Source organism: Chiloscyllium punctatum, chromosome 25 (genome assembly GCF_047496795.1).
Source record: "Chiloscyllium punctatum isolate Juve2018m chromosome 25, sChiPun1.3, whole genome shotgun sequence".
NCBI lineage: Eukaryota > Metazoa > Chordata > Chondrichthyes > Orectolobiformes > Hemiscylliidae > Chiloscyllium > Chiloscyllium punctatum.
Genome location: NC_092763.1, coordinates 40,930,524 through 40,958,082, shown reverse-complemented (window position 1 = coordinate 40,958,082; position 27,559 = coordinate 40,930,524). Strand labels below are relative to the sequence as shown.

At 38.3% G+C, this 27,559-nt stretch overlaps 1 protein-coding gene across 3 annotated transcripts in view; it reads left to right on the top strand.

The window, feature by feature from the left end:
- arhgap36 (Rho GTPase activating protein 36) overlaps positions 1-27,559 on the top strand; it is a 214,617-nt gene that overhangs the window by 101,619 nt on the left and 85,439 nt on the right. For 2 of the 3 annotated variants that reach the window (XM_072595113.1, XM_072595114.1), the window contains exon 2: positions 26,006-26,162. In XM_072595113.1, coding sequence (XP_072451214.1) covers positions 26,006-26,162 — 157 coding nt within the window. Of the gene's footprint in view, positions 1-469; positions 510-26,005; positions 26,163-27,559 lie in introns of those variants that run through there. The other variant, XM_072595115.1, reaches the window with a different exon arrangement.

The window sequence follows — 27,559 nt, the reverse complement described above, 5'->3', positions numbered from 1 at the left end:
CCTGGGTATTTTTCACGTTGTAAGGTACATATCAACATTACAGCTGTACTAGAACAGATTGGCTAGCTAATTCCAATTTTTTATTATGATTGTTGTCTTATTTTCATGGGCAGATAGCCTTTGCAACATCCAATATTTTCAGCAATTTTTTTGATAACATGCAAAGTGAATCAAATTGGTGAAGACTGAGGACCTCAGGAGGAGCCTGCAATAACTTGGCACTTTTGGCTTAAGATGGTTGCAAATGCTTCATACCCCCTTGCCTTTGTCATTGCTGTGCTTTATACCCCCATCATTATGGATGGGGATATTTGAGCAGCCTCCTCTTTCTGTTAATTGTTTAATTGTCCATCCTCATTCACAATGAAATTTGGCATTAATATGATGGTGTAAGTAAATGTTTGAATTTTTAAAAGAAATACAAAACCAGTTTTTGTTCACAGCAGGAGCAAGCATCGCACCAGGCCAAAGTTGACCAGGAAGCCAAGTCTGATCTACAAGTTGACACAGTGAGCTGTCACCTACTTTTGAAACTTCAGAGATTTTGAGTGGTGGGGGAGTCAAGTTTAACCTTAACAAAGCAGAGATTCCTGTGTGAGAAGCTGTTTAAAGCTGTAGGCTTGTTGAGAAGTTAGTAGGAACTCGTCAGCTCCCACTTTAAACAAAGAGGCATTCTCCTGATAATGGTGGCACTTGCTGGTGAAGTCAATTATCACAAGACCAGAGAATTATAGATTTCACAGTTGTGGCAAACAAGCCATCTCCAGATCCATCAACTGAAAGTGATTGCATTCCATCAACATTTGGCTGACCTCCAATTACTGAAAGATAATTGTGTGTCTCTGCAGGATTCCCAGGAGACATTTCTTCTGCACCAGTCACATCTTCAGTGGATATTCACATCTTGAAGCAGAGTCCATAAATAACCCCCTGGAGATGTATTATGGAAGACTGTACTGGAGACTTCTCATCAAAGTCTGAACTAGTCAATTATGAATCACTGACAAAACAAGGCTGCATTAGTTTCATTAGATTGAAAACCCATTTTAAATAAAACAATATCTTTAGTTGTTTTACAAGTTAGCTTTTCAGTGATGCTATGGATAGGTTTTAAGTCTGCTTTCCACGGCTAACTGTGATATACTGACCGAGGAGTAATCAGGTTCAATCCTTGGCATGTGTTGTTAATACATTTCAGCCAAAAGAGTGTGAGGGCCATTGCAATGGATTACAGTCCTAAAATATGAGAACAAATTAACAGTGTTACTGCAGCCAGTCACTTTTTGATATGATGCCTGCATGTGACGGGATTAGGGTTTGCTACTTCATCCAGGTGATTATGCTGATGCTTGACTGACATATGATAATTAGGCATTGACAAATGAAAGCAAGAGTGCTTGGAACTTAATGACAAAAGAACCATCTCTCAATCCTGATATTGATGCAAAGGTTTGAAAATTAGTTCCCTTAATTTTATTTTCCAACATTTTCTGGGAAATTGTCTCTGTTTTAAACATAACATGCAATTCCTTTTCTTTGTGTACTCTGTACTTCTTGAAAAACTGGAGTAAAAAATGGATCAAATGATATAGCTGGAAAGGCTATTAATTGTAACTCTGATTGCTATGCACCTTAAATATTTCCTGAAGTTGTCTCAATGATTGAGTTTCACAATGTGCATGAGATTTAAAATTAAAGATAACTCCAATTGTTTTGGAACAATCCACCAAAATATTTTCAAAGAAAGAGGTGTGCCAAAGCAAATGTTGATCCAAAAATGCTGTATTCACAAAAATCATTTCCTAAAATGGCTCAAGGTGCTTAGGGTTCCCAACAATAATAGTTTTGAAGAGTGGTAAATAAAGTATCATCTACAAGCCAGATAATTTTCTTATGAAAAATATTGAGAAGAATACAAAGCATCATGTGTGCTGTGGAACTACTTGCCTTCCATCAATCACACACAATTGATTTGCTTATGTGGCCCTTGGTCCTATTGGATCGTGTTTCTACAAATGAGAAGACAGAATTTTAACTTTCTACCAGTCTCTACAAGATTTGAACAACACCAACTTCTGAATGGTTTTGTAACACTGGGTAAACAGACTGGAAAATACCTCCCCATGTACCCTTTCCACTGGATATTCCATCACACAGACAGCTTACAACAGATGTGTTACCAAATGTCCTAAACAAGTGGTTAGAACCTGAAATTCCCCGACATATTTGCTATTTACAAATCATGGGGAATTATCTGAAAACAACTTTCTATATTCTCACCATAAAGTTCCATGACTATAAATTTTGTTGCATTTTAGTACATTTGTAAGCAAGTTTGAGTTCATAATGAGGTTGGAATTTGTAATTGGAAGAAAGGGGGAAAGTACTAGTGTTCCTAAGATATTATATCAGGGAACTTTGTGTAGATATAACTGAGTTTGGAATTACACAGAGAGACATTATAGTTACCAAGACTTTGGGAATTTCAAATCATCCAGAGGTGAAACATTAAGTTCCAGGACACTGCCTCAAGCAACTGCAAAGAAAAATTATTGGGGAGCTTAAGAAATGTGCTATTTCTTGGTCATTTTTGTTGAATATGTTTTGAATATTTTTGTCAGTTATAGAAGCATTGCAGATGGAAAATGAATTCCTGTTTGACAGTGGAAAATCATTCAATCAGGAAAATAATAGCCTATTCACCTTTTATGTTTGCATAGGGATGTGTGGCTGCTTGGTCAAGGTGATCAAAGGGGTGGAACCTTGAGGGTGAGGCAGTAGTGCATTTGAGATTTGTGTCTGGAATTGTCTGCATTGTTTTCAGTCAGTGTTGGAAACCTAAAAGTACAGAACTAAAAGCAACAACTTATGAAGAAGAGTGGGGAATCTGATGTAAGTTTTCTGTCCTTCCTTGAGTAAAGTACCAGTGCTAGTGAGACTATAGCTTTGCATAAACCAACACCCCCCATTCTCCAGCATTCTCTCCATATCCCTTGATCCCTTTAGCAATCAAGAACCTATCTATCTCAGTATTAAATTCACTCAATGACTTGGCCTCAACATCCTTCTGCCCCATCCTTCTGTCAGGGATGGGAGTACAAGGCTCCACTTCTGTTATGTTTTTTAATGAGGACCATAACAAGTAATGACATGTATTTTAATGAGATTTGTCACATGTAGTGAAAGCTTAAGGAAAAACATGTTACGACAGGGAAAAATAGGTTAAAACAATTAGAGGAAAGGGATTGCTGGAGACCAGCTGCTGAGCTATAAGTAGAAATATTTCGGCATAGAGCCCAGGAGTTGGGTTTATTTTCTCATTAATGAAAATAGAAATTGGAGATGACAACTCAATAATCTAACTGGCATAATTGGAACAGGCTGTTGCCACATCTATATTTTTTAAATTAGCAAAACCTTGAGATGTTACTGTTGCTGGTAAGAGCACATTTATTGCATTTCCCAATTGCCCTGCAAAGGTGTTGATAGAATAACTTCTTGAAACATGGCTGTCATTGTGGTAATATTGCTCTCACATGGGGGAAGGTTGTATGGTTTTTCCATTGCAGATGATTGAAGTGCATAAAATGTGACTCCTGGATGGCAGAATATAATGATAAATTATAAAAATCTAACAACTAAAGAGTTAGTAAAGGACAAACTAAAATCAGGATTATGGATAATACAAATGGCTAGATATCAGATGAAGTCATAGAGCATAAATGTAACGTAACTGGTAAAAATAGAGATCGAGGAACAATAAATAAAAAAGTTAAAACTGATGGTACAGCAACTTATCAAGTATTCAGAACAAAATGGGTGAACTAGACACAATTATTTGTAGAGAGGCTCCTTTTTGGAACAGCTGGTCCTTTTTATTCACTCATGGAGCTTGGACATCATTGGCTGAGCTGGCATTTATTACCCATCCCTCATTGCCCTTGAGAAGGTGGTGGCAAGCTGGCTTCTTGAAAAGCTGTGGTCCATATGCTATAGGCAAACTCTCAATGCCCTGAGGGAGAGAATTCCAGCATTTTGATTCAATGACAGCAAAGAAAAGGAGATATATTTTCAGGATAGTGATCGACTTGGTTGGGAATTTGCAGGTGGAAGTTTTCCCATGTATCTGCTGTCCTTGTCCTTCTAGATGTGCGTGGAAGGTGCTGTCTAAGGTTCTTTGAATTTCTGCAGGGCATTCTGTTCACAGTACACACTGCTACTACTGAGCATTGGTGGAAGAAGTATCGATCAAACAGGTTGTTTTGCCTTGAATTGTGTAAAGCTTCCTGTTCTAGCTGGAGTTGAATTTATCCAGACAAATGGGTGAAATTCTATCACACTCCTGATCGTGTCTTATATATGGCCTACAGGTTTTTATTGGGGACGGTGGTCAAGAGGTTAGTTACTCACTGCAGTATCCCTAGCCTCTGACCTGCTCTTGTAGCCACAGTATGTATACGGCCAGTCAAGGTCAAAAGTCACATCATACCAGGTTATAATCCAATAGGTTTATTTGAAATCACAAGCTTTTGGAGTGCTGCCCCTTCGTCAAGTGAACAAAGGGCCAGCGCTTCGAAGGTTTGTGATTTCAAATAAAGCTGTTGGACTATCACTTGATGGAATATGACTTTTGACCTTATCTACCCCAGTCCAAAATCAGCACCTCCACATCATGGCTATAGTCCAGTTCAGTGTCTGATCAATGGTAATCTCCATGATGTTGATAATGGGGAATTCAGTAATGTCAGTTAAATGCTAATATTGTAGCCTGAAACCTGGCTATACAGTGAACAGAGAAGCCCACAATGAAAAAATGTCCTTCAGTTCCTCAATTCTGCATTGACATAACTACCACTAAAAGTACACCAAACCCAATGCCCTGCACTTATCCCAAATCCTTGAATTGGCATTCATATAAAAGACCTTTGACGAGAAAAGGAGAAAAAAAGAGGATAGAGTTGCTACAATAAAGATAAAATAATAGTGGCAGGAAGAAAAGGATGTAACTTGCTGCACAAATTACAGAACTCATATGAATTGAGTTAAAAAATGAGAAAGGATCCATTATTCATCATTAAACTGTGGAGAGGAATTGAAAGCTGAAATGCATACACAAATCTGAGTAGTAAGCACACAGTTATGATCTAGGGAGATTCTAAGTGCCCACATGAAGAAATGCAAACATGGAAAGGAATTTTATTGTTACACAGTCCTATGTGAGTCATAGTCAAACTTTCCTAGAGATTTACAGTACAGAAACAGACCCTTTGGTCCAACGCGTCCATGCTGACCAGATATTCTAAATAGACCTAATCTCATTTGTTAGCATTTGACCCATAAACCCTTCCTATTCATACACCCTTCCAGATACATTTTAAATGTTGTAATTGCACTAGCCACCACCGCTTCCTCTGGCAGCTCATTCCATACACACACACCACTCTTTGCATGAAAAAGTTGCTGCTTAGGTCCTTTTTAGCTCTTTCCGCACTCATCTTAAACCTCTGGTTTTGGACTCACCCATCCTAGGGAAAAGACTTTGTCTATTCACCCTATCCATGTCACTCATGATTTTATAAACCTCAATAAGGTCACCCCTCACCCTCCGATGCTCCAAGAAGAGCCTATTCAGCCTCTCCTTATAGCTCAAACCCTCCAAACCTGGCGACATCCTTGTAAATCTTTTCTGAATCCTTTCAAATTTGACAATATCCTTCCTATAGCAGAGAGACCAGAAATGCGCAGAATATTCCAAAATTGGCCTAGTAATTGTCCTGTACAGCTACAAAATGGCCTCCCATCCTATACTCAATGCACTGACCAATAAAGGCAAGCATACCAAATGCTTTCTTTACTACCTTGTCTACCTGGGACTCAACTTTCAAGTTTGCACTCCAAGCTCTCTGTTGAGCTACACTCCCTAGGACCTTACCATTAAATGTATAAATCCTGTCCTAATTTGCCTTTCTAAAATTTGCCTATCTAAATTAAACTCCATCTGCCACTCCTTTGCTCACCAGTCTATCTGATCAAGGTTCCACGGTACTCTGAAAAATCTTCTTTGCTATCCACTACTCCTTCAATTTTGGTGGCATCTGCAAACTTACTAACCATACTCCTAATGTTTCACATCCAAGTCATTTATGTAAATGATAAAAAGCAGTGGACCCAACACTGATCCTTGTGGTACACCAGTGGTCACAGGACTCCAGTTTGAAAAACAACTCTCCACCATGACCCTCTGTCTTCTACCTCAAGCCAGTTCTGTATCCAAATGGCTAGATCTGCCTGTGTTCCATGTGATCTAACCTTGCTAACCAGTTTACCATATGTAAGATGTGCAACAAGTTATGTACCCTCACTACCTACCTGATTACACACCAGCCAATCAAGTGCTGTAGGGGTGATGGAAGGTTGTGAAGTGTAAGGTATATGTTTTTGCCTTGGAAAAGTTCAGTCTTACCACTTATTACCCAATAAACATTCGATTCCAACATGATGACACTAGTGAGCACTCACTTATTAACCACTTGTAGCTAATTAAGCTACAAAATTAATGAGCTGTTTCCATGCTTCAAAAAAAATGTTAGTCTACCTCTAAGACTTTGTATCAACACATAGTAGCAATTTTAAAGTAAAGAAGCATCAATTTAGTGCATAAAGCATGTGTAACATGATAAACAAATTAATGGCACAAATAGAAATAATGAATTTGTTCTCATTAACGTTGAGAGTTGTGATAGCACTTAGCATTAAGGAAGGGGTAACAGTGCACTTAGAAAATCATAATATGATTATGAAGAGTCTAAATGAGTGGAAAATTGTGTTAGTCAAGTCTATTAGATGCTTTTTAAGAATGTAACCAGTCAGGTGAAAAAACAGAATGGATGGATGTAGTATATTTTGGGTTTTTAAAAGACATAATGTGATAGAGAGGCATGGTAGCTGATAAGGTGCAATTATCAGGCTGTGATTCTTATGATAGCATTCATAACACACAAATATGAGAGGTGGGTCACATAGCACTAAACAAATCAGTAAACATTTATTAAAGCTCCCAGTATTTGTCTCCATACTTTACATTTTGTCTAGGTTCAAGCAAAGCAATTTGAAAGATGTAGCTCACTTCCTTCAGTGTGTCATACTGCAAGAGAACTGGGCTCAGTAAGATGGAGTCTGAGACCTTTATACCTCTAGGCCAAATGCCATGATACTATCGTGAGAGGATAAGCTTGTCCCTTAAAGGCATGTTACATAGCTGCTGCAGAACATTACATTATAGACATTAAAATGCCATATAAAAGGTAATTATCATAGAATGAGATTTGTTAAATCATGATGATGGAGCTGATCATATGACCTGACATTAGTCAGAGAGAAGACACTAGAGTGAGCATGTGAAAAGAGAGATCTCTGACTAAAAAATTGTATTTGATATTCTGCTGTGTACTTATGCAAATAAAGAAGTGTTCCAATATATGAGGAGTTGAAGAAGATTATTTAGCAATAAAGTCCAAACTGTCTCAGGGACAGTTTACACATGGACAACCATAGTCTGCAATACTCCAGACCAGTATTGATGTGCACGTGGCATATTGGCTTAAAGAACAAGAAAAAAAACAGTCATTGTACCAAAATAAGGTTGTGTTGTGGGGAAGGGAGGAGCATTAGGTAGGGGTGCGTATCTAAAATATTATCTTCCTATACTCCAGTGGATAAGAAATTATCAAATGTAGCACCGCTCTTCAAGACAGGAAGGGTGAGAACACATTGAACTGCAGGCCTGTTGGCCTAACACTAGTCAGTAGGAATGTTATAATGGTTTTACTAAAAAAAAATTTGGTTTGACTAATTTTGAGCGTGTACCTAATAGTACAGGCAAAGGAACTAGTAGATGTAGCACACATGGGTTCTAAAAGTCATTTAAGAAGGTTGGCAAGAAGACCAACTGCATGCAAGTGCTTTTGAGCTCCATATTTCTGCCATGATAATGAGAAGACACACAAAAATGATAAGAGAGCTGTTCCATAAGTAGAATGTGTGATATGCCTGATTATGCCTGAAAGATTATGTCAGTGAATGCATGCTATCCTGGCAGCAACCACCTTGTAAATAACAAGTCAGTAACTTGCCTGCATAGGCAGCAGCTTTGCAATACTATCTGGAGGAGATTTCAAAGTTCATTGTGGTCTCCTGCAGTCTTCACATCACTATTATTGAGGCATCATCATGGCTCCCAGGACTTAAAGACCATCTCATGAGGAAGAAGATGAGGAACATGAGATAGGGAAGAGGCATATCAGATGCCTTTTTGAATTAACTTACTTTCTCAGACAGCCATGGCGTTCTTCATTGTTGCATCCATCTGAGAGACATCATCATAGCATCTTCTTTCCCAAAAACCTTGACTGCAATTCATACATGCCAATCACTCGCCATGTTCTGGTCTTTACTCAGTATGCATCAGATGCGCGTTGGAGCAATGTCTGAGCTGGGGGCTGTGAATGTTGCAGCAAATTATGGCCTCTCTTCTGTGCGTGAGTGGGGCAGCTTTCTTAATATGTCCTGGCCCACTGTAACCAGCTAAGTGAAAATTTCTGGATATCTAAAAACAGAAAATCAGGAAAGGATGGTTAGGGTGAGAGTGAGGAGGTAGATAGGAATCAGATTATTCCAACAGCAGCTTTTAATTCAGGCCAGGTAATAGAATGAAGGAAGGAGGAAATTGAAAAGAGCAAAAGGGCAGTTATATACTGTTTTCTTTTAATTATCTCAGCAGTGTATTCTATCACTATTGTTCTCATGAGTTGCAGCGCTATCTCATTTATTGGGTTCAGTGGATGGAGTGCTGCATGCTGACTGCTACTTCAGTTGCTGCTAGTACTTATTGCTGATTTTACAGCAGTGGATCAGGATGAAAGTTATCCCCCCTCTCACCCTACCATAAAAAATGGTGTGAATCAATTTCTATCCCACAAAATTAATATGTAGGTACAACAAACATTTACGAGGACAAATGGTAAGTTGTTGTCTATTTCAAGGGCATTGAGTACCAGAATAAGGGAGCCTCACAATGATTGTACAGGGCTTTATGAAAATTCTACTTGATATACAATGTTTTGTTATCCATACCCAAGGAGGACTATATCTAAAATAAGGGAAATCACTGCAACAGGGGATTGTGAATCTTGAAATTCTGTTCCCAGAATTTCATATAGGGAGATTGGAAGGCAAAGTGAAGTTAAGGTTGAAGTCAGTTTTGATTCTGTACAATAGTGGTGGAGGTAAGAGGGGTCCTATGGCCTACTCAGACATGTTTGTGCTTACACACAATCAGACATGTGATCAATTGTAGGGGAGGCAGGAGTAATTTTGAAAAACATGCCTAATTCATATGCATTTTGCAGCTGTGGCAATACCATATGTTTATATGCTCCTGGACTTGAATGTGGTTTCAAAATTTATTATAGTGGAACTTGAACCAAAAATGTGTGGGTTATTAAATTTACTACCCAGTGTAATTCTGAACAGATTTGCATTTGTTCAAATTATTGGGCGTAACAGGAGGCTGTGCTTTGCCAGCACAGGCTTCCTGTAGATTTATCTATTTACCCTGACCTTCTATTTGTACTTTTCTGAAATAACACATTTGCACGGCTTTTTCACAACTACTAAATAAATCAAAGTGCTTTGCAACTAATTACATTTTCTTGAAGTGTATTCATTATTGTAATGTTGAAAACACAACAGCCAAGTTGCAGACTGGAGACGAAAAGTTGATTAATAGGGGGAGTGGTGGCCAGTTATTGATGACAAAGGCTTTCTGTTTGCTTAAAGCTATGTGATTAGCTCCCAGGTATCTGAACAGTATGTGGGTGTGAACGAAAGAGTCTTATGCCTTTGGATCTCTGAAAAGGGAAGTACTGTATGTCTCTCCTTGCAGAAAAAAAACCTAGAGCTTAAAGAAAGCCAGTTTGTTTTCTGTCCCCATTTTCTGTAAACTATTGTTTTTAACTAATAAGTCAGAGAATTTATGAATGCTAGTTGCACTGTGCCTCCCGTAAGCAAGTAAAAGCACCTGGAAAAGAGAGATAGTGGATTAGCCAGATTTGGCATGATCATCTGTGTTCAGTGACCATTGAATTGCCTTCCCAGATTTTCTAGGCAAAAGTGAGGACTGCAGATGCTGGAGATTAGAGTCGAGAGTGTGGATCTGCAAAAGCACGGCAAGTCAGGCAGCATCCAAGGAGCAGGAAAATTTACAGAATTGATTCCTGATGAAGGGCTTTTGCCCGAAACGTTGATTTTCCTGCTCCTCGGATGTTGCCTGACCTGCTGTGCTTTTCCAGCACCACAATCTCGACTTTCCAGTTTTTCTCTCTACCCATAATATCAATGTTTGTCTGTTTGCAAAAGTAGGCAGAGATTTAAATTTTTTTTTAAATTAGGAGTTAGATTTATCTAGTAGAATTATATGTCAATGGTTCATTATTGTTTAACTGTATTATAATCTATTCAGTTGTAACTCTTTGTATTGTACTCTTGTTAAGTTCAGAAACCTGGTCTATATTTTCTGTTAACTTGGTCCAAAATATAGGTATCATGTGGGGGTGCCGGTGATGGACTGGGTGGACATGGTCAGAAGTCACAGGTTATAGTTGAACAGGTTTATTTAAAGTCACAAGCTTTCAGAGCACTGCTCCTTTGTCAGGTGAAGTGATATAAGTAGGCTAATTGAGCAAATTTGCATACTGTTATAAAATCTTTGAGAGTGTTGATTGGAGGAGGCTGTTTGAGTGTAAATCCATATCAAACAAGCGAGAGTATTTCAAATGGCAGTTCAAAAGAGTTCAGGAGCAAAGCATTCCTGTTAGAATGAAAGATAGGTATGGCAAGTTACATGAAGTTGGATGACCAGGGACGTTATGACCTTGATCAAAAAGAAAAAGGAAGCATACATAAGGTCAAGAAGGATAGGAACTGACACAGTTTTTGATGTATATTAGGGAAGTAGGAAAGACCTTAAGCAAGGAATTAGAATGGCTAAAAGGGGTCACAAAATCATTAGCAAACAGGGTTAAGGATACTCCCAAGGCTTTTCATACATAAAAAGCAAGAGGATAGCGAGAGAAAGGGTCGGCCCACTCAAGGAACAAAAAAAGGGAATATATGTGTGCAGCCAGAAGAAGTAGGTGTGGTCCTAAATGAGTGCTTTGTGTCGACATTCACCAAAGAGAAGGAATTGGTGGAGGATGACCTTTGGGAAGGAAGTGTCGAATTTCTATGTCAAGTTGCAATTGAAAAGGAAGAGGTGTTTTGTATCTTAACAAGTATTAAAATAGATAAGTCCTTAGGTCCTGATTGGATCTATTCCAGAATATTGAGGCAAGCAAGAGAGTAAGTTGCTGGAGAATTGACAAGTACCTTTGTATCCTGTTTGGTCACAGATGCGAGGACTAGAGAATGGCCAATGTCATCCCATTGTTTAAGAAGTGTAGCAGGGTTAATTCGGAAATTACAAGCCTGTGAGTCTCATATCAATGGTCGGGAAATTATTGGAAAAGATTCTCAGGGACAAGATCCATACGCATTTAGAAGCAAATAGATTGATTTGCGATAAACAGCATAGTTTTGTGCAGAGGAGGTCATGCTTCACTAACTTGATCAAGACTTTTGAGGAGGTGATGAAGACGATTGTTGAGGGAAAAGCAGTTGATGTTCTCTACATAGATTTCAGTAAAACAGTGTCACTTATGGGACCAAATGAGGTCAAATAGTATCAGGGATGAGCTGGCAAGATGGATACAGAACTGGCTTAGTCATAGCACACAGAGGGTAGCTGTGGAAGGATACTATTTGGACTGGAGGACTATGACTAATGATGTTCCACAGGGATCAGTGCTGGGACCTCTGCTAAATGATTTGGAAGAAAACATAGCTGGTCTAATTAGTAAGTTTGTAGATGATACAAAGATTGTGGAGTTGTGGATAGTGAGAAGGATTGTCAGAGGATATAGCAGAATATAGATCAGTTGGAGGCTTGGGCAGAAAAATGGCAGTTGGAGTTTAATTCAGACAAATATGAGGTGATACATTTTGGAAGGTCTCAAGTACAGGTGGAAATTATCCAGTAAATGGCGAAACCCTTAGGAATATTGATATGTAGACGGATCGGGGTGTGCAGGCCCACAGATACTGAAGATGACAGCGCAGGTAGATAAGGTAGTTAAAAGGGCCTATGGCATGTTTGCCTTCATTAAAAGGGGCATTGAACATAAGGATAGAAAATAATGCTGCAGCTTTATAGAACTTCAATTAGACCACACTTGGAATATTGCATACAGTTCTGGTCACCACACTGCCAGAAGGATGTGGCTGCTTTGGAAAGGGTACAGAAAAGGTTTACCAGGATGCTGCCTAGTATGGGGGATTTTGGTTGCAAAGCAAGGTTAGATAGACTTGTTTGTCTTCACTGGAACGTGAGAGGTTGAGGGTTGACCTAATAGAAGTTTATAAGATTGTGAATGGCATGGATAGAGTGGAAAGTACAGGGTTTTTCCCGGGGTGGAGAGGTCTGTTGCTAGAGGACACAGGCTCAAGGAGTGAGGTGGGATGATTAAAGGAGATGTGCATGGCAAGGTTTTCACACAAAAGGGAATGAGGGCCTGGAACACACTGCCAGAGTATGTGGTGGAAACAGACACAATAGCAGCATTCAAGAATCACCAAGACAAATACATAAATAAGAAGAGAATAGAGGGATATGGATCTTATAAGTGGAGACAGTTTTAATATAGAAGGCAAAATGTGTCAGCGCAGGCTTGGAGAACCGAAGGGCATGTTCCTGTGCTCTATTGTTCTTTGTTTTGGGATGACTCTGGGAATTGTGGGGCTTAATTTCTGAAGCTGATCTGTGATAATTCATTTGAGCAGATGGATGGAATCAAGGTTTAATGTCTTCTCTGAAAGCTAACACTTCCAACAGTGCACATTTGTGCTGAACTGTCAGCATGGATTTTTGCTGAAGTCCTGGTGTGGAACTTGAACTCAGAACATTGTGATTCAAAGGTGACAGTATGACCCACTGAGTCACAGCTGACACTCTCATACTTTAGACATGCGAGGTGTTATTTCTCCCCTCTCCCTAAAGAGAATGTTTTAATGGCGTCCTGGACAAATAAACTTTATTGCTATGGAGTCAGGCCTCATGAGTAACCAAAAAGAAGCTTTCAAGCCACTTATTATGACTGAGTTATGCTTGATATTTTGTCTGCTAACCCATTCTGCACCTAGAGTATATTTAAGTTAACCTCTGTCAAGGGGTAAATCTGGATAATTAATGCAACAGAATTCCTGAATTGATTTGAAATCTTATCTCAGTATATCTTAGAGTTGCTGACTTAGAAATCATGTTTCATCTGTGATGTCAAATTTGAGCCTTAACCTTGTATTAATATCATTCATTTCACTTTCGATTCTGAACTGTTTTTAATCTTTGTATATGAGGAAGTTTAATAATTATTAATTATTACAATGAATTATAATTTATTGAAGCCGACGAGTCTTGCTCAGTTGTGTGAATAATCAAGAAAAAGATTATCAAACTCTTAATCCTGAGAACTGAAAAAAAGTTATGTAAAATATTTACATGTAAAAGTAAAAGGAACTCTCTGATATTTGAGTATATAAATTGATGGTTTTTGCAAAGATGGGATCTTCCTTTTATCGTGTGTTTTGGAATCTTGCTTATAGTAAATAGCTTGGTTTATTCAATTTTATCCTCATTTCTTGTTTGTAATAAACATCTGTTTCATTATAAACATCAAATCTGCAGCAAATGGGCTTTTATTTCAATGATAGGCAATAGTTTAAGTTAGAATTTTAAAAGTTGCCCATCAAACTAGGTTTCAGTCTGGCACCTGAATTATCCAGCAGTAATGTCAACTGAAACCTGAACTACTAAGGTTGTACAATTCTTTGCTGATCTAAATACAGGTTCTGAAGAAAGGTCATATTGGACATGATGTTCTGTCTCTCCAGATGTTGCTAGACATGCTGAGTTTCCAGAGCATTTGTATTTTGAGTTCGGATCTTCAGCATCCGTAGTACAGTGTGATAATAATATTTTGAACTTTTAGTATGAAATACCTGTTTATTTTGTTGTATCAGCTTGATACATATGTTAAAACTCACGCATGCCAACTTAGTTCAGCTATGGCAGTTTTGCTTTGTCTCAGAGGGTTGTTGTTTCAAGCACCAAGTGGCCAACCAATTCCTTTTTAGTCCAATGGAGATCAATTGCAAAAATCATTTGATTCCGTTCTAGGTAGCACCTTATGTCTTTAGTATTCTGAGGCAAAGTTGTGGATGGCAGTAAACTTTATAATGGGGAAGGAAACCTGCTGCTGATTATCACTTAAGGCCTCACCATACCCCTACCCAGTTTCTGCTAACAAATCGTACTGTCCGATGTTGAACAGCATTTGGAGAATTGAAGGTGACAAAGGTACTAAAGGTATTCTTGGTGGGGAACTCCATATCCATCACTAAGAGTAGCCTAGTAGATCCACAACAGACCAAGCTGCTGAATCCTAAAGGATATAGTTGCTAGAGTGTGGCAACCAAGAGGGAACAAGCAAGAGAAAAACTTAATTGAACTTATCGTCACTATCTAACTATCATGATGAACCTTTCCATGACAAGGATGATGTGAATAGGCAAAAGGGAGGACTGCATGTGCTGGAAATCAGAGTCTATATTAGAGTGGTGCTGGAAAAGAACAGCAGGTCAGGCAGCATCCGAGGAGCAGGAAAATCGACTTTTCCCACCTGAAACATCGATTTTCCTGCTCCTCAAATGAGGATGATGTGAATGACCACTGCAAAAATCCTTTTGGAGACAACAGGCCATCTTCATATTGAGGATACCCTCCATTGTGTATTGTTGCACCACCTCCAGGCGAAATGTGAAAAACCTTGAACAAAGCAAGCAACTTAAAATTGGGCATTTTGAGGTTCTTTAAGCCAGCATCAATAGTACAAATCAAAAACCTGAGAGATAACCTGACATATCCCCGACTTTGTCATTACCTTCAGGCCAGGAAATCACCTCTGATTCAATGAAGGGTGCACAAGGGCATGTCAGGAATACCAGGCATATCTTTGAACTGTCATCTTGGTAAAGCTACAACACATGACAGGAATGATTTGTGTGCCTAATAGCAGAAGCAACATGACATGAACAGAGCTAATTGATTGCACAAATGATCATTCAGATTTAAGCTTGACAATTCCACACAAGCAGCCGTGAATGGTGGTGAGTAACTAACAGGATGAGGAAGATGCATAAGAATCTCCATCTTCCACAATGGGAGAGCTCTGTACATCAGTGCAAAAGACATGGTTGAAGCTTTGCATCCATTTTTTGCTAATGTACGAAGTGGATGATCCATCTTGGCTACCTCCCAAAATCTCCAGCATCACAGAGGCCAGTCTTCAGCCAAATCAACTCACTCCATGTGACATCAAGAAATGTTGAATGCATTGGATACTACAATGGCAATAGGCCTATCAAAATTCATGGATATAATGTATTTATATTTTCAGAGGGTTCTTAATAAGGTACCAGACATAGGTTATTTAATAAGACAAGAACTCATGTTGTCAGAGGTAGTATATTTACATGGATAGAGAATTGTCTAACTAATAGATGATAGAGCTGGGGTAAGGGAAAGTCTATTCAGGATGTGAATTTGTAACTGGTGGAGTGCTACAGTGATCAGTGCTGGGGTCACAACTTATTGGCAATATATATTCATCACCTTGAGGAAAACAATTGTGCTATAGCTAAGTTTGTGGATGACACAAAAATAGATGGAAAGACAAATGGTGAGCATGACACAGTCTGTGGAGGGATATAGATGGGTTAAACAAATGTCAAAAAGCTTGGTAAATGAAATACAATGTAAGATTACACAATTTGGCAAGACAAATAGAGGAGAATAATATTATTTAAATGGAGAAACATTACAGAAAGCTACAGAGCAGAGGGATTTACATAAATCATAACAGCTAGTGTCTAAGTTCAGAAGAAAATAAGGAAGACAAATTGAATTTTGGCTTTTATTTCAAAGAGAGCAGTACAAAATAAGGGGACTCATAGCGGCTGGACTTTTACATATATTTAAGGCTGAGATAGCTGGATTTTTAACTGGTAACAAAATCAAGGGTTATGGGGGAAAAGCAGCAAAGCAGAGTTGGGAATTAGTAGATCAGACATAGTCACATTAAAAGACAGAGCAAACTCGATGGGCTGAATGGCTTACTTCTGCTCCAAGTCTTATGATCTAACATTCCAGCAATGGTAGCACAAACTTGTGCTTTAGAATAGCTGTACCCCTAGCCTGGCTGTTCCAGTTCAACACTGGCATCCACCTGGCAATGTGGAAAATTTTCAAGATTAAGTATTGGCCATAAAAGTCAGGACAAATCCAACCTGCCAAATGTCCCTTTTAGCCTAATCTTGAGCATCAGCAAAGTAGTGGAAGGAGTTTTCAAAAATGCTTTCAAGTAGCCCTTGCAAAGTCAGGAAAGGAATAACCTTTTCACTGTTGCTTAGTTTGTGTTCTATCAGGACTTTTCAGTTCCTGACCTCATTATAATCTTGGTCCACACATGGACAAAAGAGCTGAACTCCAGAATTACCATCAAGGTCACTACCCTTGATATCAGGGGTACATTTGACTGAGTTTGGCATCAAGAAGTCCAAATAAAACCAGAGTCAATGCAAATCGGGGTAAAATACAGCTGTTTAAGTCATACCTTGAACAAAGAAAGAAGATTATGATTGTTGGAGATCGACCATCTGAGACCACTGCAGGAGCTCCTTGGGGTCATATCCTAGGGTCAACCATCTTTTTAGCTGCTTCATCAATGACCTTCCTTCCAGCATAAGGTCAGAAATGGGGATGTTTGCTGATAATTGCACAATGTTCAGCATATCTACAACTCCTAAGAAACTGAAGCAATTCATGTCCATATGCAGCAAGACCTGAATGACATCCAGGTTTGAGTTGATAAGTGTCAAGTAACATTCATTACTACACAAGTGTCAGCTAATAACCATCCTGATGGAATCTAGACATCACCACTTGGCATTCAGTGGCATTACTGTCAATGAATGTCCCACCATCAATGACTTGGAGGTTACCATTGACCAGAAACTGACATGAATCTGAACTATAAATACTGTGACTACAAGAGAAGTCCATACACAGGAATTCTATGGTGATTAACTCATCTTTTGTTTCTCCAGTGGCCTGTCCCCTATTTGCAAGCCACAAGTCAGAACTATGATGGAATAATGACCACTTTCCTGGAGGATGCAGCTCCAAGAACATGTAAGAAATTTGACAATATCCAGACCAAAGCAGTCCAGTTAACTGAGTATGCTTTAATCCCTTAACATTCACTCCCTTCACCCCCACAAAGTGGCAGCACCATGCTGCATCTTCAAAATGCACTGCAGTACCTCAAGTTTTTTTCATTACCTTCCAAACCTGTCACTTGTACCACCTAGAAGGATAAGTCAGCAGATATGTGAGAACATGAACCATCTACACAACTTACTGGACATGTCTATATCTACACCAAGGGAGCTGTGGTGAAGAGGGTCAAGAGCATCAAGTTCCCAGGAGTGATGATAACCAAACATCTGTCTGGGACCTTCCATGTAGATGTGACAGTCAAGACGGCACAGCAAGGCCTCTTCCTCCTCAGGTGGCTTAGCCAAATTCAGCATGTCCATAAGGACCCTCAACAACTTCTACAAATGCACCATAGAAAGCGTTCTATTCAGGTACATAACGGCTTGGTATGGCAATTGCTCTGCCAAGACTGTAAGAAACTACAGGAAGCTGTATGTGCAGCCCAGACCATCACAGAAGCCAACCTCCTGTCCATGGCCTCCATCTACACTTCTCATTGTTCTGAAAAGACTACCAACATCTGCAAAAACACCTCCCATCCCAGTAATGCTCTCCTACAACCTCTTCCATCAGGCAGAAGATACAGAAGCTTGAACACACACCAATAGGTTCAAGAACAGATTCCTTGCTGTTATTAGACTACTTAATGGACCTCTCTAACTTCAAATAATGTTGATCTTGCTTTGTGCACCTCCTGTGCAGCTCTGTCCAAAAACTCTATGATCTGCATGTCCCTGTTTGCTATGATCTGCCTGTACTGCTTGCAAAACAAAGCTGTTTACTGTATTTAGGTACATGTGACTGGAATAATTCAAATCAAATCAAGTTTAAAAAATGACATTGCTTTTTTTTATTGTCGTTAGTTCAAAATGCAGGAGCTCCTTCCCAACAGTACTATGGTACCTCTACGTGTCAAGAAATGCAACAGTTTAAGGAAACATCTCATCATCACCTTCTGTAGGCAATTAGGGATGGGTAATAATTGCTAGCCCAGCCACATATACACATATCCCATGAACAAATAAAATTGTCTTGATGGTAGTAACTGACAGCATTGTAATCCTCAAAGGGACATGTACAACCTATCCCAATTCTCCTTTTCTTCAATCTGGAGACTTAGCATTAGAAAATCTAATTATTTACGCAAACATAAGTTTAACATAACATTGTATCTAAATAAACATATTACAAAGCCATAGATTTCCAAATTTATGAAATGCCTCGGCAGCTTGCGCATTCATCCTCACTGAACAATGACAGTCTTGGCTTTAAACTGTTCTATGTTTTCAGAGGACTGGTTCAGACTGGTGTTGCTTGTTACATTGTGCTGTATTTTCATGACAATTACTCAGTTTTTCTGACTGAGTTTTGCTTTGTTACAGTGCCATGCTGCTTGGAGTTCCTTGTTGATATAAACTTAATTCTGTAAATGTGCTGACAAATATGCTGACAATTTATGCAGAATTCCAGTTGGGATCAGTTAACTGTTATTACCAAACTTTTGTCCAAAGTTCATGTCAGATTATTTATTACCTGCATATCTCTCATGGGTAGCTTTCATTTTCCTGTTTTCTCAAGTAATGCATGATGTGCTTCTGCCAAAAAGGAATAGCATGTTGATTTACGCTATGATAAAGTTTGTGAAGTACGAAATGGGTATACATATTCCGCTCCAGCTGCGTCAAAGATCCTGTTGACTGATGATCAGCATTGCAGAATTAGGTGGTCTTCTCCTTGTCTTAGATTGATGCTCCCTTTCGTCAGTGGTCCTTATTATTCTGATACCATGGCTGATGACTAAGGACAGATGACTACTCACTGGTGGACATGCCATTGCTGGACCGGTGTTGACCACAACATAAATATCTGGGCTAACCATTCATAAAAAGAAAGTAAATTATTTACTAATAGATAAGATTATATACATACAGTATTAACTGTGCAGCTATGTACTCATGTTTGATCACTGCTGCTTCTATTCTGACTTTGTTTCGTGACGCTATTACATTATAATCCTCGTCAATGGTAGTGACTGACAGCAATTTAAGATGTGCCCAAATGTACCCCATCATGAATGGAAAGATGTATTGAGATATAAAATATAATATGCAAGCTCTGTGCTTAATGTTGGTCTGTTTTCAACTTGAGTGAATGACTGTCTTATTTGTTTCCATACAGTGTACCATTCAAGTGCTGTTTTAATCATGATTAGAACAATATGATTATATGATAGAATTTACAACAACAACTTGTGTTTATGTGGTATCTTTTAAAATAATAACATGTCCAAAGTGCTTTATACAAGCTTTATTAAACAAAAAAAAGACACTATATTCATAGAGTCATAGAGATGTACAGCATGGAAACAGACCCTTGAGTTTGAATATAGCTCCAAAATGGCAAACAGTATGGTACAATTTTAGACAGTTGCCGGAGAAGGAGTGCAGTGTGTGGTGGGTACTCAAGTAACCAGCTTCTATCTTTCATAGAATCTGCAACACAGAATAAGCCCTTTTAGCCCATCACGTCTGCACTGACAAAAAGTTAACTTCTGCTTATCTTGTCCTGAGTTTCAGGCAAATAACATTACAGTTTAGATATAGTGAAGGGTTCATGAAAGAATTGATAAGACCGAGTTTGATATCATAACTTTATGAAAAATAGTAAGTGTTTTCAGGTGACATCAGAATGAAAATGAGATTACAACGGATCCAAGGATAGATTTTTGAGGATACTGGTGTTAATGGTACAGGAGTGGGAAGAGAATTCATAGCAGGTTAATTCTCTGGCTATCACTGGATAGATAAGAATACACAGAGTAATGCTACCCCACCAACTGGGTGACAGTGGAGAGGTGTTAGAAGAGAACATAGTTTTCAGTATGTCAAAGGATGCAGTCTTGTTGAGAAGGACTAGGAGAGATACATTGCTGTTTCCACAGCCAGAAAGGTTATCATTTTGATTTAATAAGGAATACTTCATTTAGTGAAAGTCTGTTAGGTGGGACTCAAACATAAAACCCCAGGAAAGAAGGGAGATGGAGTGTTAGTTTATCAAAACTGAGAGGTCGAGGCTTTTTGAGCAGAGGGATGAAAGCAGATTTTAAGGAGAGGAGAATAATATCTGATGAGACAGAAGTTAATAATGTAACCTAATATTGGAGCAAGAAAGGGGAGTTAAGCAATTGGCAATTTAATGCTAATAGGTTCTAGAGTGGAAGAGTTGTGTTTCAATTTGATAAGAAGAGCTCATTGAGAGCATAAGACAATCAGGAAAGGAACTTGAGAAAAATGCAAATTTAGCTCAGCAGGAAAGAACACTGAGACCCAGTGATCTAAGAAGGGAGGAGAGCAGCAGAGACAGCTGAACAATGGTCTTTATCTTTGTAAGAAGAGTTCATGAACTCCTTGCAATGATTGGTGAAGGTGAGAACAGAGGAAGTAGGAAAGGGTGGAAGGCTTACAGTGAGAAGAGCAGTCTGGCATTATTATTGCATTCCTGGATAATCTTTGCATATCAGGCAGCTTTAGCACTTGAGATCAGCACTCAACACTATGTGGTCTCACCAGATTTAGTGAAGGATGATTAATTGTCTGGAAAAGATGTTTAAATCAGCAACGCTCTGTAATTTCCTTGCATATTTTTTCGTCTATAAATTTGTAAGGAAAATCTGTCACGTGTAAGAATTATAGAGTAGTTAAAATGGGCAACTTTAATAGTCTTAGTATAAACTGGCAGAGTAGAAGTGTAAAAGACATAGAGGTTAAGCAATTATGTTCCAGATGATTTTCTGTAGCAGTGTGTTTCCAAGTCAACAAGAGAGGACACATGGCAAAATCTGCTTCTTGGGAATGATCTGGGCCAAATAGATTAAATATCAGTAGGAAAACATACAGGGGACAGTGATTGTTATATTCTAAGGATTAATTTGCTTGGAAAAAGAAAAAGAAACATCTAGAGTAAGAATAACTAACTGGGGGAAAGCCAACTTTAATGGAGTAGGGAGGAAGGGACTGTGCTATTGTGATAATTTTCCTGATAATCTGGAGGATGACAAACTTTATCTGAGACCATGGGTTCCTAAGAGAAAAACTGAAGGAATTAAATTTCAACTAAGAAAATATCTGGAATTGAAAGCTAGTATTGGTGATCATGAAACCATTACTGATTAATTTAAAATACCCATTTGGTTTATTAGTATTCTTTAGAGAAGGAAAAATATTACGTTCAACCATTCTGGCCTACACCTGAAACCAGACACACAGTTGACTCTGAAATACCTATGAGATGGACTATTAAATTATTCAGTTCACAAGAAGTTACATATGGACAACAAATGCTACACCCTGATCCTGTGAAAGAATGTTTGAAAAAAAAACTGAATCTAAGCCAAATAAATTAGAATCAAATTAATTGGCAAAAGAAATAAAACTGACAAGAGGTCACTTCGGAGTCATAAATGGTGTTCAGTGAATAGCTCATTTGAAGAGTTGGTGCAGACATGACAGCCCCAGTGACTCTTTTCTGTGCTGTACCAACTCTGTGATTCTGTGAGAATTGGAGATGTATATCAGGAGATGCATCAACGGTGAGAGAATTTCAAGATTTTAATTGCCATCAAAAATGTTGGAGAGTAAAACTTTGGTTAGCAAATCAGTATCTACATTAAGGTAATGATAATTTATAGGCCAAAGGCTAGATAGTTAGAAAATTGGACGAGCTGTGGTAAAAGACTGAAAACAGGTTATTTTTCCATGGATGGAAATAAGTGGGAGTGAATAGGTGGAAGAAATTTGGTGAAGTGTGATTTCTAGGAATGATCAGAGATTGTGTTTTCAGTCATTTTAAACAAAGGGATAACAAGGTCAATGAGATAATATAGAAGATAACTTGATTGCAACACAGCAATATACCATTCCGTCCATTTGGTTTATATTGATGCACCACTGCTTTCACCTTCCTTCATCTCATTCTATCGGATGGGTGCAAGTTATTTTCAATACAGGAAAATAGGAGTTGGCTATCTGGCTCTTTTGACCCTGCTCTGTTTTTCAACATGATCACAACTTATCTGCTTGCAGTCTCATTCTCAGCTTCCTGTCTGTTCCCTGTAATCCTTGACTATCCTGTTCATCTCAAATCTATCGATCTCATCATTGAATATATTTAATAATCAAGCATTCATTATTTCCTGTGAATAGAAATCAATCAGACTAATCAACTCTGAGTAAAGAAAACTTCTCCTTCTTTAAAAGGAAGACCCCTATTGTCAAATTGCATCCTTTAATTCTAGTTTTGTCACAAGAGGACACATTATCCTGCTATTCACCCTGTCAAGTCTCCTCAGGATCTTGTATGTTTCAATTGGATCACCTTTCATTCCTCTAAACTGTAGATGGCATAATTCCAGTCTGTTTAATATTTCTTCATAAGACAGACCCTTCATCCAAGAGTGAGTTGGGTGAATCTTCTCTGGACTGATTTTAATCCAATTATATCTCTTTTTCAAATCAAGAGACTAAAACTCTAAACCGTATTCTAGATGTAGTGTCAGTAAGGTCTTTACAAGTGCGATAAGGTTTCGCTAATCTTTATGTTCCATTCCCTTTGCAATCAAGCCAGCAATCCATTTGTTTTTCTTATTAGTACTGTATATTAGCTTTGTGATTCATGTACTGGGACACCCAACTCCCTCTGTACCACTGAGTTATTATTAGTATTCCCTTTTATCTCTTCTTAACAACCCAATCTCTGCTTAAGAACCCTCTTCTTCCCTACCTAATGCAAGGTTACTTCGACCAGATACCTACTCTGCATCTGGTTTGAAGGTTTACTCTGGGAATCATGTACCCAAGTAATTATTCCTTTATTAACAGCCAATTGTGTCACGTGCACAGTCCAATCAAATTCCGATATGTGATACAACACTATGCCCTAGTTGTTTGATTTCCCCAAGATTCAGATGCTCACATGGTCAGTCTGCCTTCTAATATTCTTCTCTTTGATAGATGACCAATCTATCTCCTTCCTTCACCTTCGACTGCAGCCACAGCAGCAACAGTTCCAAGTTTAATGAGCTCTGTGTTGAAATAGAATTCTACGTCTTATAGGCACAAACTCTGATAGTAACAGTCTGTGCTTGGTCCATTTTCACCACTGGCAACCTCTACTAAAGCAGAGGGTCTGACAAGAAGTCTGACCAATCTGCTCCTAAAGCTGAAGGTTTCAGTGATTTTATCTCATTCCATCAAATGTGTGGTTTTGTTTTTTATTTAATCTCTTCATCCAGTTTGTTGTGGTAGGCAAGATTTATTGTTGTCAGTTTCAGCAAACTAACATTGCATAGGATCAACTTTAAACTTCAAAATTTCCAGTAATTTAATAATGTAATTATCTTTGAAAATCTAAGTAGATGGAAAAGTTGCAAGAATAGGTTCCAGATGTTTTTCCATTGTGAGTAGTGACCAGAGCAATGGCTTAAACAAAGTTCATCATGGGAGGTCAAATTAATACCAGAAGCAATAGTTAGATAAGAATGAAAAAAAATCAAAAGGAATGTTTGGCATAGCTTCATGGATTGCGGCTCATAAAGTTGATCTGAAATAAAATCAGACATAACAGACAGTTCACACTGAAGCCGAGGTTGAAGGATTTCAGGAGTGTTATTATATTAAAAGATGAGAAAGTGGAGACACCCTCACAGACCTGCAGAGGAAGAATAGATGGTCATTCATCAGATAGTGTTAACAATTGGAAAATTGAGTGGCATATGAAATTCCTATGGAAAGAAACATAGGAATATGGAAACACAAATATTGACAAACAAGTATTTTATGTGGTCAAGAATGAACAAGTACAACTCTGTAAAATGTGCCTTACATGCCAGGAAATAGGAAAATCTCAACATGTTTTTAAATCAGAATCTTTGATACGCACATCACTTCTTGAAAAATCAGTCAAGAGTTAATAGATTGTATAGGACCATTACACAAAGGAAAGCAGGCCACCAATATATTCTTTCAATTCTAGGTTTGACAACCCATTTCCAGAATCATTAAGGCTAAGGAAGTATGGAAAAGAATATAGTCTTTATTTATTATGGCCTACAAATTGAAATGCGATCTGATCAAGGTTCTAACTTACACCCAAACTGGTGATGTACTGAAAAAGTAAGATAATTGAAGTGAAATGCATGTTATCCATAAACACAAGGAGCTTTGGCGAGATACCAACAGATATTCAAAACCATGATTAAATATCATAAAAGTTCTTACGTTTGGGACAAAGGATTAGATTTCTTACTAAGGGCTACCAGAGATTCTCCAAATTAATCTACAGGGTTTAGTTTATTTAAGCTGATCCTGTTCTCATATTTCAAGGAAGAGCAGCAGGAGGATTTAATAATGCTATTTAGAAAGTATAGGGAAATCTGTACAGAATACCAGGAATTACTACATTATTTACACAGGATACAGATATCAGAGATTCATGCAGATAGACAACATTGCTTTTCTAGGCTTAACAAACCATAATCTCAGATCGAAACAAAAATTCAATGCATGCTGGTAAGTCACTTGACTGAATGTAGTCAAAGCAGCTGGTGTTCAACCAGAGTGTGGATTGCTGAACCAAATCGATCGACTGGAATCTGTATAGATTACGGAAAAGTGACTACTAATTTGTACCCAATTCCTTGATTAGCAGACCCTATTAATAAGATTTGCAATACTTCACTTCTTGCTAAATCTAATCTTTTGAAAGGGTATTGACAAGTGCCATTAACACCAAGGGTTATAGAGTTCACACTACATGCATTATACCAAACTTTAGATCATGTCATTTGAGTTTGAGAAAAATGACCTAGCTACATTCCAAAGACTTCTGAACTAATTGGTGGCTGAAGTACTGAACTCTGCAGTTTACTCAGATGATGTTACTATATATCACAACATGTAGGAACAGCATGAAAGGAAATTAGAAGACGTTTAAGAAATTGCAGTTAGCAAACTTGGTGATACATCTAGACAAAAGTGTATGTACAAAAGCAAGGGTAACATACCTAGGACATATCGAGGTACCAGGGCAAGTGTTGCCAAACAAGAAATTTCAAAGCTCTAACGGAGTTCCCTGTTCCTAAAATCAAATGGGAAATTGAGATTGTTAGCAATGAATATGTTTTCTTGAAGGCAAAAGAGAAATGCTGGAAAATCTCAGCAGGTCTGGCAGCATCTGTAAGGAGAGAAAAGAGCTGACATTTCGAGTCTAACTGACCCTTTGTCAAAGTTGTCAGTTACAAAGGGTCAGTTAGACTCGAAACATCAGCTCTTTTCTCTCCTTACAGATGCTGCCAGACCTGCTGAGATTTTCCAGCATTTCTCTTTTGGTTTCAGATTCCAGCATCCACAGTAATTTGCTTTTATCCAGTGTTTTATTGAAGGTTTGTGTATAATTTCATTATGATGGTTGTATTTTTTGTTTTGTGTTGTTTTATGTTAACTTGTACCATGTGTTCCTTTGTAGGGTGATTTCACTTGGAACACCATGTTTGGACAAAGTGTCATACTGCAGCCTGTCCCTATCCAAAGTCTCTCTGAACTGGAGCGTGCCAGACTGCAGGAAGTGGCCTTCTTCCACCTTCAAGGGAAAAATCTGGGCTGTCAGATTACTGTTCCTAAAGGTATAACTTCAAGTAATAATCAGTTTTCTGTTTAGACCCCTTGAATATATGTCGGCTGAAATGCAGTTAGCAGTGTTTGTGCCCTTTAGTCAGTAGATTGTGGATTGAAGTCCGGCTCTGGACTTGAATGTAATACTCTAAGCTAACGCTCTGGTATAGTACTGAACAAGTATAGTACTGTCCAGGGTGTAGTCTTTGGATGAAATGTTAATACGAGTCTCATTTTACTTCCTTGGATAGACAAAGAACAGCTTGTGTTAGCACTTTGCAGAAGTGGAGTTGAGTTATCCCCAATGTTCTGGCCAATATTTTATCCCTCAGTCAACATCACCTAAAACAAATACCTGGCCTGCTCTGTGAATTTGATGTTCAATTGGTTACCATGCTTTGTGTATTGCAACAGTAGTGACTACATTGCAGAGACAGGAAGTAAAGTACATCACTGGCTATTAAATAATGGGACATCTGGTGTCTATAAAAGGCAAATTATAAATTATAAGCAAAACATTAAATGTGCAGATTGTTTATGACAGAATGAGTCATTTGAAAGAAGGACAATTCTTAGAAGGAGTTAACTTGACATGCTAGAAATATTTGGAGAAATTATGTATATGTAATAGTAGAATCAGAGGGATTCCTGACAATGAAATGACCAGAGTCGAAGAGTGTGGTGCTGGAAAAGCACAGCCGGTCAGGCAGCATCTATGAAGCATTCCTGATGAAGACCTTATTCTCGAAACATCGATTCTCCTGCTCATTAGATGGTGCCTAAAACTCTTTGACTCTGATCTCCAGCATCTGCAGTATCTGCACTCCTCATTTTCTCCCAGTAAAATGACCAGTAACAGAACATGAACACTGGAACGACTTCTAGGTGAGAGGATGGGAATCAAATAAAAAGGTGAAAGACAACATTAAACCTTTGTTGAAATAGCTTCTGAGAAACTTTGAGTGATGCCTAATTTAAAGCACAAGAGATCCAAAAAATCCATTTTGTTGAGGATAGACTATCAACTTCCAATGGAACTGGGGTGTTTATCTAGATCAAACTAAGTCATAAAGATTTGCTGCTTGAAATGAATATAATAAATATCAGATCTCAATGCAGTTTCTTCTTTAAATTAGAATGCTCTTTAAATCCAGAAGCTTGATCTTTTCTGTGGTTAACACATAGTGTGAGGAGTCATAGAATCATACAGCATGGGAACAGAGCTTTCGGTCCAGCATGTGATCAATTTTCCCATATCAAACTAATCCTATTTGTCTGCATTTGGCCCATATCCCTCTCAACCTTTCCTATTCAAGTACTGTTCAAATAACTGTACCTACATTGATCAACTCCACTGGCAGATCTTCTGTAAATGCACCACCCTCTGTGTTTAAAATGTTGCCCCTCA